The following is a 12,462-nucleotide window of genomic DNA, read 5'->3' on the forward strand; positions in this document are numbered from 1 at the left end:
GTACTTAAGAATATGTCTTATATTGATCATATTAAAAAAGTTTGAGACTCTTTATGAAAGACAGACAATTTGATTTGAATAATTTTAAATTTTTTTACCCCAAATGAGACACTCTTTTTATAAACAAAAAGCCTTTTATAAAAGATCTTACATATTTCCTATGTATCTTCTCCCTATCTTAATAGGCATTACAAAATCATACCACATAATCCCTCTTTTTACTACGCTTTTCAGCATATTCTTTTTTTTATTGACTTGCTGGTCAGACAAATTTAAAATTCTCTTCACCATGGTCTCATCAAACACGCCTTCTTTTATTTTCTACAATGGAAAATTGTGTAAAATTCAAAATTCGACATTTTTATATAAAAAATCAAAATTTTTTATAGAAAATAAAAAAATTATAAAATTGTCTCCAAATATAACAAGAAATTTCTCTTATTACATTTCTGAATATAAAAATCAACCTTTTGTTGATCCAAAATATTTAAAAAATTTTCAAAAAAATTTTTATAAAATTGATCCACCAAAATTTGTAGATTTATTTTGTCAACACGCTACCACTCCATTTTTCGTATTCCAAATCTTCTGCGGTATCTTATGGTGTCTTGATGAATACATTTACCAATCATTATTTACAATAATAATGCTTATTATTGTAGAAGCAGGACTAGTTTATCAAAGAATAATAACTTTGAGACAATTTAGAACTATGAATCATAAAAATATACAAGTAGAATTAGAAAATGGAGAAAAAATTGACTCTGTTGATATTTTACCGGGACAAATAATAAAAATTAAAGAATGTATAAGAATACCTTGCGATTTGTTAATAAAAAAAGGTAGTTGTGCTGTAAATGAAGCCATTTTGACTGGAGAATCAATACCACTTATTAAAGAAGATATTTCGGAAGTAGAAAAAAGCCGAATTTTTGATATAGAAAAAGACAAGAAACACGTCCTCTTTGCGGGGACAGACCTAATAAAAATAGACAATAATTTCGTGGAATGTTTTGTATTAAAAACAGGATTTGATACCGTCCAAGGCGAATTAATAAAAAAAATGATGACAAACGACGAAATAACTGTCAATGATGTGGAAGCTTATGGATTTATAGGAATGTTACTATTTTTCGCCATAATATCGGCCACTTACACTTGTAGAGAAGGTTTAAAAATGGGCAAAACAGGTTACAAAATATTTTTAGAATGTATTCTTATAATCACGAACGTCGTACCAACAGAATTGCCTTTAGAACTGAGCATGGCAGTCAACGCTTGTGTGGCCGCCCTAAAAAATTTGGGGATTTTTTGTCTGGAACCTTTTCGAATTCCATTTGCGGGCAAAGTGAACGTGTGCTGCTTTGATAAAACTGGAACACTAACAGAAACAGTCTTAAATGTACAAGAAATTCATCATACAACTGCGGAAACTGTCAATGTATTGAGAACTTGTCATACACTAATAAAATTAGACAATAAATTGACTGGTGATCCATTAGAAACAGCAGTAGAAGATTATATAAACAAAATCATATTACAGTCTAATAATATTAATGTTTTAGAAAAGGTAAAAATGCCTAATCAAAATTTTATTGAAAATATTAATAAGACGATTAATACGAAGTATAATATAAAAAAGAAATATTTATTTTCTTCAGAATTAAAAAGAATGACTGTGGTTTATGAAAAATCTAAAGATTTTTACGTGTCAATGAAAGGCGCCCCCGAAACAGTAAAAAATTTTTTGAAAAAAATTCCTGATTTTTATGAAGACTATAAAAAATTTGCCAACGAAGGATTTCGAGTAATCGCCCTTGCACATAAAAAATTTTTAAAACGAAATACATTTGTAAGACAAGAAGTAGAAGAAAATATGGATTTTGCTGGATTTATTTTATTTGATTGTAAAATTAAAGATCATGCTTTTGAAACTATTAGAGATTTGAAAGATAGTGGTCATAAAGTTCTAATGATCACAGGTGATAATTTGTTGACTGCTTTGACAGTGGCTACAAAATTGGGAATAATTAATAAAAATGAAGAATGTGGTGTAGAAGGAAATGATATAAATGAAGTTTTGTATACTGACGAATTTGAGAAATATCTTGTGTTTGCTAGAGCAGACCCGAAACAGAAAGAAAAAATAGTGGAGAAATATAATAAAATGGGGTTTTATACTTTAATGTGCGGAGATGGGACAAATGACGTGGGTGCATTGAAATCTGCTCATGTTGGTGTGGCTTTGTTAGAACCACAAGTTAGTGCAAAATCAAAAGTTGTTTTGAAAGAACAAACTACGCCTCAACAAAGTTTCTTGAAAAAACTGGCTGAGGAAGTTAACGACGAGTCGCAAGTCAAAATGGGCGACGCCAGTGTGGCGGCGCCTTTTACTGCTAAAACTAAATCTCTAGAATGCATTTTAAACATAATTCGTCAAGGAAGAAGTGCGCTAGTCACGACCATACAAATGTACAAAATTTTAGCTTTAAATTCTCTAGTAAACGCCTTTTCTCTTTCAGTTTTGGACTGTATGGGCATCAGATTCAGTGAATATCAATTAGTAGCTTCAGGGATGCTTGTGGCATTAGCTTTTACATTTTTGACTAAAAATGTTCCACTTAAAGAAATCAGTAGTAAAAGACCTCTTACTACTATTTTTAATAAGTATATCATGTCTTCTATCTTTTTACAAGTCAGTATACATATAATATCATTTTTAGTGGTACTAAAAAAACTTAAAAATTTTGAGACATTAATTTATGAAGAAAAATTTAAGCCCAGTTTGACGAACACTGCTTTGTTTTTATTGAGTACGACACAACAAGTGTCAACTTTCTTAGTGAATTATATTGGTAGACCTTTTAGAGAAAGTTTGATGGAAAACAAAAGGCTTTTGGGGTGTCTTACACTGCTTTTTGGGATGATTTTTTATCTTTTATTGGAAATTAATGAGGAATTTAACAGTTTAATGGAAGTGGTGCCATTGGGAGAGCTTAAGACTTTTATAGGGGCAGTTATAATTTTAGATGTGGGCGCTTGTTTCTTAGTTGAAAGGATGTGTTTTAACTATTTATTATTATAAATAAAAATATTGACTTTTTATATATAAAAATAATTTCGACTAGTTTATAATTTTTTACTTCTTCTGTATAAAAATTAGAATAGCCTTTTTTTAAACAGCATTTATGAATTTATTTGAAAATTACATTATTATATAAATTTCAATAATTTAATTACATTAATATATAAATTTATTTGATTTAGGTAGTGGCAATTAACTTTGTAAATTGTTATACCTTTGATTAATATTTACATTCTTAAAAAAATATGTCATCTTATTGATTAAAAAATAAATTAATAACGACATTTAATTTGCCGTTATAAAATTCATAATTTTTCACCCCATGAAAATGATCATAGATTTTATTATTTTAATGTTTTTCATCAAAAAAGAATTTAACGATCAACAGTCGACACTGTGCAAATATTTACTTGATCCAATTTCTAAAGAATATTCTGAACTAGTAATCTCTGAATTGGGTCGTGTCTTAAGAAATGACATTTGTTTGATTGTAAATTCTAATACTACCAGTATTTTCAGATATAAAATAAAAAGACAAGGTCTGCAAAGAATACTATCTTACAATAGGAAATTAGTAATTGAACCATTCGTTAAATCAAATTTATCTAATTTTTTTGTAGATAAAGAATCTCTGGTGTATTTTTCAGATTTAGAAAAAGCAGGTCAAAAAGTGCTACATTATAACTACAGCCTCGTACCAGACAAATTCCACGATCTTCTAATTAAAGCGTATAGAAAGCTGACTGAGCGCGAAATACAAAATTCGAAATTTTATGAATTTAATATAAAAACAGAAAAATATAAAAATTTTAAGGAATACAGAATTGAACACTGTGACATAGGAATAATACACAATACTGTGTACAAAAAGGAATGTAATGAGTCATATAATATTCTAACAAAACATTTTAGAACATTTATAAGTGATATTAATTTAATAGATAAACCGTTTTTTGAAATAACGGACAAATACCTAAAAAGCTTAACGAATTTTTTAATTGATAAAAATCTTCTTAATGAAAACATACCAATTTACAACTTGTTGCCTTTTAAATTTACTAAAAATTTATCAGACACATTTCACGATGAACATTTAATTTCTGGTGGAATATGTTTTGATAGACTCACAGAAGAACAAAAAAAACATTTCAATATCTCTGAATTCTGTAAATATGGTGACAGATATATTTTTACTTACAAATGTTCTGTAAAGAAATCTATTTTTAAAAATAATATTTATAAAGAACTTATTTAGAAAAAACAAACCCCCTATAATGGACATTAAAAAAACTTTTAAACAAAAAATTATTTCAGATGTCTTGACTTATAACACTGACTGGCCTGTTCTAATTTACGACAAGACATGTGCAGAATTATTAAAAAATCTTTTTACTAAATCTGAGTTTATAACTTATAATATCGTCATGTCTCAATTTATAGAAGAAAATCGTGATCAAGCCGATTTTCCTGTAATTTATTTTGTTAAATGTACTAGCGAAATATCAAAAATAATAAATTCAGACTTTATTAATAAGAAATATTCTTCATTTAACGTATGTTCATTATGTGAACCAGAAAATCTTAATAATGAAATTTCTTGTAAAGTAGTACATTTAAATATAAAAGCAATGGAAGAAAGATTTTTTTTGAGTGAAATTGATGACCTAAATTCTGTTTGTAATATTTTAAATTCATATTTTTTTGTTGAATATACAAATAGAAATTTAGAGAAATACAGTAAAATACTTACAGATGACAATAATAAATTAGGAAAATTGATATTATTTGATCGTAGTATAGATTTATTTACACCTTTATTACATTTTTATACTTTCCAACCTTTATTAGAAGATATCAATATAACTGACATGAAAAAAATTTATGAAGAATACGGGAACACAACACTGTGGAAAGACCTAAGACACACGCATTTAGGAGAAATGTCGGATTTATTAAAATCTTATGTGAAGAAAGTTAGAACAAAACCAAATGAAAATATTAAAGATTTAATGAAAGCAGTCATGGACGCACCAGAAACCATGAAAACTAATAAAGGATTACGCTTATTTTTCGATTTAACAGAAGAATGTTACGCCAAATTTGATTATTTTGATACATTCGCCAATATCGAACAATCAATTGTAACTAAAGAAAAAATTAAAAATGAAAAAATTTTAAAAATATTAAAAAATCAAAATATTGAAGAAAATGATAGAAAAAGAATATTTTTACTCTATAAACTTAGTGGACACAAATATACAGACGAAGAAATGAAAGATTTGGAATTTTTGAAAGATCTTGATATAGAAATAGGCGATTTTAAACCCATTTCGTATGATTACAAGTTCAATTACGCAGTGTCTAAATTCGAGCCAACGATTTCTGTGGCTTTACGTGAATATATAAAAAACAATAAAAAGATTATACCTTTTTATAAAGTAGAAAGAGAAAAGAAAACAGTACAAAGTTTACGAAAAACAAATTTGATATCAGTAAAAAAAGAAATTAAAGGTGACAATATATGGTGTATTTACATAAAAGGCGGAGTTACTTATGAAGAAATAAAATGCATATATAAATTAAGTGACGAGTTGGGAATTGAATTTGTGATAGGAAGTGATAAAATAGTAAGAGCGCAAGATTATATAAATAAATAAAATGTTGGTTAATTCTATAAATAGGCAATATTTGTTACTAAAATGCAAGCTATATTAATTTTATATACAAAAAACATACATTTTATAATCAGAAGTTTAAAATTATTATTTTATTTTTTCAAGTTTTTTTTTTGAATATAAATTGTAATAATCACGCAATAAATACATTTTAAAATTATTATATAGTTGTTTACACCAGCTAAAAGCTGTAAATATTAATTATATTGTAAAAGATTTATTTAAAGCTAATTTATATGCTTCAAAGTCAGAATTAAAGTCAAATAAATAAGAACTAAAATTGAAACCACAAATACGACATAGTATTTACCTTTTGTAACATCTTCATCAGCTTCTATAGTATCTTCTGTACTATCATCTTTTAATAACTTATAATTAGAATCTGATAGATCTACTGTATAAAAAACGGATGATACTACTTTATTTAAAAATAGAATAGTTAATAAATAAGAGAATAAATTTCTAATGATATTCATATGGGTTAATTTTTTTTTTATTTAAATAGTATATTAAAAAAATTTATGATGTTGCATATTTAGGCGTAATTAGATTTATGTAGACTTCACTTATGAAGCGTAAATTGCTGTATATTTTATGTAATATGACTCAGTTAAATAAAATTTACATATTGTCAGTTATTTTTAAAAATTTGTCAAAATCAAACTAAAATATTTACATATAAATGCAAATATAATTTTTTTCAATAATAAAATTTGTTTATGGACTTAAAATGCCAGAATTGAAGGCTTATGTATAATTATTAAATATTAGTGATAATTATGTTATATATATCTGTCAATTTTAGACACTTCGGCCGCGTCGAGACATTTGACATTTTAAATTAATTTGATTTTTTTTTAAAAAAAATGGGTTATTTTATTCATTAAAAAGCACTTATCGTACTTAAAAGTTTTACATACAAAAATATTGTATATTATATAAATTTAATAATTGTTTTATTTGGAACTAATATAACGTTCGTCTCGTTATCTTGATTAACTCTTACAGGGGTAATTGTTATTGTCAAAGATCTTATAATTTTTTGAAATTTTCAAAACTTTAAACTAGACGCACTTTCCTTAGAACATGCCTTCTCAGCAAATATTTGTAATTCTTACTTTCCAAGATCTTCCTAATCGTAACCTCATTTTAATCTATTGACATAGACTCTAAAATATTAGTACAATTGGTATTGTGTAAACGTCAAAAATGAAAGGACTTTCAGCTTCCATATGTGTTTTCCATGATATTGCAGTATTCTTCATCTCGCAACATCACTTATGGAATTTTTTCGCCAGATTTTTGATTAGACTCGGATTTTCATACAAAAATAATATTTCTTTCGTTTTCTATTCTCGACTATAGTAATTAAATACTAGCATTAATAAAACTTCCATGTTTAAATTTTTCTCATCAAACGCAAGATGAATATGTTGAAAATTATAATAACATCGATAAAAGTTTTATTGCTTAAATTATATGTAATACACTGCAATATAATTTTCAAATTATACAAAATTTTTTACTAAAATATAACTTTTGGATGTACTTTACATAAATATTAGAAAGCATTTATTCAAATTAATAAACACACTTAACAGCTAGAATTAAAGCCACGCATGAAAGAATTAAAATCGAAATTACAAAAACGACAAAAGATTTAGCTTTGTCACCATCTTCATAAGCTTCTAAAGTTTCATTTGTGCTATCATCATCTTGTAAAAGTGGAGCATTATAAACTGATAGGTCTACTGTATTTAAAACTGAAGCTAAGATTGTATATAGAAAGCTAATAGTTAACAAATAATAGAACAAGTTTTTAATAATATTCATATGGGTATATTTTTTTTAATTATATACGGCCTCAGAAATTTTAAATTATTAAATACTTGAACTCGTTTGTTGTATAATTTTGAATTTACTACTTATTTTAAAACATCGTATATCTTATATTGTATGATTTTCTAATCTTAATAACATACATTAAGAGATGATAATGAAATTTATAAAAAATTACAAATATATATATGAAATGCTATTTTGCTGAAGAACAAAATTTGTCCAAAAATAAAAAATTCTAAGTTTAAAGACTAATTGTATCATTTTGTGAAAGTAAGGATAATATATATAATTTGATTAAAACAAAACGTCAGACGCATGGAGATATTTGACATCTTATTATATTCAGACAGTTTTAAAAAGCATATGTTTTCTATAAATAGATGGGAGTTCAAATAAACAAAAGATCGTCACATTGATAATTTAACAGTTTTAATAATAAAAATAACATGCACAACGAGGACTAGACATAGTTCAAGTCGATATCCATTCTGCAATAAAATGTTTTTGACAAAAACTCCTACTACTATTATTTAAGAAGGCTTTAAACAGGAAAAGCGTGCAGGAAGGTAGCAAAACTTAATTTAATGAATATCATACATTTGAAACATCCCTTAATTTTAATAGACGTACCCTCGCTGGGGTGGGTCTAACCACATTTAAGTTATGACGTAACAAAAATATCACTAAAATAAAATATAGTGTGCATTTATCAATAAATTAATTTAGATTCATTTAATTTATTAGTACAGACACTCCAGTCTCATTTATGAGATTGAATCTTAGAAGTTTCTAACTATTATTGTTAACCCTTTCAGAATTTTCAGACTATAAATCACTTTTTATGCGCATTTCCTTTAGACTTACTTTTTCAGGCAGTACATTTCTATTTCTGGCTACTTCTTCCTCTCAAGAAACTTCTTAGGCGTAGTCTCATTTTACTCCGAATATACAGACACTAAAGACTTCTTAAGTATGATAGATAAGACTTGAACTTTAAATAATGAATATATAATTCAGCCTTATGCTGGTTTTCTGTAATATTTAGTCATTACTAACATAATTACGCTCGTTGAATATTTATATTTACATGAATGAATAAAAATTTTTTATTTGGAATTTAATTTTAGACTTTAGCAAGTCAACACTGGCAGTTATTCAAATTTATTATTAATTTTTTCTTTCTTTTTGCTAAACACAAGAAATGTTATAAAATTTATAAATATCATTAGTAAAAAGTCTTTGTTGCTTCAATACATGCTATACGCTGCAATAGAATTTAACATTTTTATAAAATTTGAATACTTCACAGGAATAAAAAATAGCATTTATTTAAAACTAATTAATGCACTTCAAAATTACGACAAATGCTCCAAACGATAAAATCAAAACCAAAACAACTAATGCTTCATACAACTTAGCTTTTCGTCCATTTTCATATGTTTCTAAAATATTTGTGAAATAATCATTTTGTATTGGTGGGTCATTATTGTCCGATAGGTCTATTGTATAAATTGATGATATGACTGTATTGAAAAATACATTGGCCAACAAATAAGAGAATAAGTTTAAATTAATATTCATATGGGTTAATTTTTTTCAATGTATACAATCCTTAAAATTTTGAAAAAATAATTTTTTAATTCATTAATTAGACAATATATTTAAGTGTATATTGAAAAATATGTTTTTTACATGTTTCTATTACTCTATAATATAGAATTCTAGATTAGAGCAAATCTTATAAAAAATGTCAAAATCAAATTAACAAAAAATTTATAATTAAATAAAAAATTCATTTTTTGCTATAATTACATCTGTAGAAAGCTCAATAAATTTTATAAATATTTTGTTTCAAGTGTAAATTGTTTTCACTGTGTATTGCAAAAAAAAACATATCAAATATCGACACGTTGTATGAATTGATACATTTGACATCTTAAAATTTACTAATTTGTAAAAACACTTGGAATAAAAAAACATATTCAAGGCTTTTAAAATAGAAAGATGCCGTTAATTCTTAAAATATGATTTCAGTTTTTATAAAAACAATAAACCTAGTATTTATACTAAAAGATCATTTGAAATAATGTTTGGGGTTAAAATCTATATTTTGATATGTTATTTAACTTAAAAGAATGTGCTGTATTTCTTCATATGGGAAATAAACATAAAGATAATATTTTTAATATTGTTCGTATTCTTATTGCATATTGTAAAATACATCATAAATCATTTAAATCATTGAATGTGTATAAATTACATATCTTTGTTCTTTATAAATATTCAACTTTTTATGGTTATAGTTAAAATTAATAGATAAATGGCTCTTGATATATTTTTTATTTTGAGATTAGATTTCTATTTTGTGAGTAATTTAAAAATATTAGTGTCTATTATATGGGCTAAAATACATACAAAGTATCAATATAAGTGCAACTTGAATTTTATATTTTGTCTTTTTTTACATTGACATGCAATTATTATTGTTATTAATGCATATTTATTAAATTAAACCCTTACTTACAATTATAAACTTCATTTTTTTTGAAAACTAAATTAATTTTTTTTATAACTCTTAACTTTTGCGTTATGAGGAAATTAGTTTAAAGGATATTTTTAGAACAATTAAAGTCCTTGGTTTGGGCTTGTATGTGGATTTTTTGCAAATTTTATATTATGTGACTAAAATTGTTATACTTATTAAATCTAACTTACTCCGCATGTATTTTTAGTTAATTGTTCTTATAATTGGTTAAAAGAAAAATGCCGACGTAGAAATGGCATGGAATCATCTAAATCGCTTCATCCATTGACAAAGGTCTTTTGTTTTATTTTTAAGCATATAAAAATTTAGTACATGAACGTTTGGAGCCCGCATTGAAAATTTAAGTGGACTTCACTATAAAAAAAGGACATAATTGGTAAGAACAAAATTTGTTAATCAAATGAGTTTTTTAAAAAATAAATAGATTAAAGTAGTTTAAAATTTTAATATGCAGAAACAGCGTGTGCCTTACGTGTCCTGTGGCTAGTAGAAATGCGTCTATTATTTGAGGATATGCAAGATAATGTATTACCAGTTCTATTGTGATCACTGATCAATGGTAGCATATGATATCGCATTAGACAAATCACGGGCATGGAGCACAGGGCTGTAAATAACGTCGTTAATTACATAAACTTTAAGGATCCTGGGACACAATACCAAACAAATTGAGTGATTTTAGTCTCTTGCTAAAAGAGGTATCCGGTCTAGGCATGGAATAAACCAGAACGAATACTAGCAGTACCTTTTACAGTTCGTCTTCTTACCAAATATCAAAAAATTAACGTTAAATTATCTTCTTTTATTATTCAAAATAAATTGTTAAGTCTCTTGTTGTATAATTTTTTTTCATTTCTCCTTTTTTTTAAATTTATAATGCGGGTTCATTTTTCTAATGTGCGGGTTGAACGGTCATGTGACAAAATTTCATATGAAACATCTAATACCCTTATACATCTAAAACAAATCAATATTCCAAATCGCCAATAAAATTAAAACTGTTTTTTGCTATGAGGTCTTTTTTTATAGAAAGCTACTTGTTAAGGGGAATATTTTCAATATTTAACTTTCATATTGTCTACGCAGATCAGAAATGCTATCAATTATAAATTATTTTTTTCCTTGCAAGTAAGAGGTAGGGAGAAACCTTACATAGGGACCAGAGGGATTTGGGCGTGATCCTCATCCAACTGGTACTGTGAGATTATTACTCACTAAAACTCCCTCCATACACTTGCCGGTGCAGCAAGCTCCGCCGTATCCATTGGACTTTATCTCTAGGAGAACGTTTTCCATTTATACCTCAAATCGCGTCCAGAGTGACCTCACAGCGGATATACTTAACGGGCATGGTTATCTATAACCCGAGGAGATACATCATCGTACTGACTCAAAGGTCCCTACAATCATCCGTATTGCACACACGGCTCCTTACACGACCACATCCCCAGCCCGGCGGTTTTATTAGCTGCGTTGACCACCAGTCTCCCACTAGTTTCGGCCACCATGTTACAGAATCTTGTAGGATAGGGTTTACGAGACCTTCTATTGCCCTACTTCGTCTAGTCTCTTAGTTAGCTCTAGGATCCCACTCTAGAGTGCACCAGCCATGGGTTCCAACTGGGCCGTACCCATTAGATACTTTTATGTATCATTAAGTCACCAAAGGGCGATGCTGCTTTTTGGCCTTGAGGTGCGTTTCTACACTAGATGCTAATCCCCCTGTGGCTGGACACACACAAGTTTCATTGAATCAACTTAATGATTATCGTGGACATTTTCATCATCTGAGTTGTTCCAACTGCATCATAGAAAGTAGAAACAATTTTGGTGCCCCTGGGAATCGAACCCAGCCATTGCTCAATGGAAGCATTACATTCTACCACTGTGCTAAGGGCACCTAACAATTTTGGTGCCTTTGGGAATCGAACCCAGCCATTGCTCAATGGAAGCATTGCATTCTACCACTGTGCTAAGGGCACCTAACAATTTTGGTGCCCCTGGGAATCGAATCCAGCCACTGCTCAATGAAGCATTGATTTCTACCACTGGGCTAAATGCACCTTATAAATTATATAATATTGTAAAAAATGAACGTTGCCAATTGCAAGAACTAGTTATTACATACTTTTATACTAGTTTTTTTTACATTTTTATTGTAAACAATTACATAAAATGAAGTATTTTTTGACAAGTAATAAACTTTTTTATTTTATACAGATTTGTTTATTTTCATCTTTATAGATCATATATTTGAAAATTGGAATTCACAAGTTGAACTTAAAAATTTTGCATTATAATTTAACACATCCTGT

At 27.3% G+C, this 12,462-nt stretch overlaps 4 protein-coding genes across 4 annotated transcripts; 3 read left to right on the forward strand and 1 right to left on the reverse strand.

Moving 5' to 3' along the window:
* Positions 1–103: 103 nt before the first annotated feature.
* VNE69_06065 (calcium-transporting ATPase) lies at positions 104–3,085 on the forward strand (the record flags this gene model as incomplete). The annotated part of the gene is made up of 1 exon (XM_065473817.1): positions 104–3,085. One exon carries the CDS (start codon positions 104–106, stop codon positions 3,083–3,085), a length of 2,982 nt encoding a protein of 993 aa, XP_065329889.1.
* Positions 3,086–3,413: 328 nt separating this feature from the next.
* VNE69_06066 (uncharacterized protein) lies at positions 3,414–4,340 on the forward strand (the record flags this gene model as incomplete). The annotated part of the gene is made up of 1 exon (XM_065473818.1): positions 3,414–4,340. One exon carries the CDS (start codon positions 3,414–3,416, stop codon positions 4,338–4,340), a length of 927 nt encoding a protein of 308 aa, XP_065329890.1.
* Positions 4,341–4,359: 19 nt separating this feature from the next.
* On the forward strand, positions 4,360–5,742 carry VNE69_06067 (syntaxin-binding protein; the record flags this gene model as incomplete). Its single annotated transcript, XM_065473819.1, has 1 exon — positions 4,360–5,742. One exon carries the CDS (start codon positions 4,360–4,362, stop codon positions 5,740–5,742), a length of 1,383 nt encoding a protein of 460 aa, XP_065329891.1.
* Positions 5,743–5,987: 245 nt separating this feature from the next.
* VNE69_06068 (putative SP-containing membrane protein) lies at positions 5,988–6,236 on the reverse strand (the record flags this gene model as incomplete). Its single annotated transcript, XM_065473820.1, has 1 exon — positions 5,988–6,236. The coding sequence occupies one exon, from the start codon at positions 6,234–6,236 to the stop codon at positions 5,988–5,990; it is 249 nt and encodes an 82-aa protein (XP_065329892.1).
* Positions 6,237–12,462: the final 6,226 nt, after the last annotated feature.

The sequence above is a fragment of the Vairimorpha necatrix genome, chromosome 6, assembly GCF_036630325.1.
Source record: "Vairimorpha necatrix chromosome 6, complete sequence".
In the NCBI taxonomy this organism is placed as follows: domain Eukaryota; kingdom Fungi; phylum Microsporidia; family Nosematidae; genus Vairimorpha; species Vairimorpha necatrix.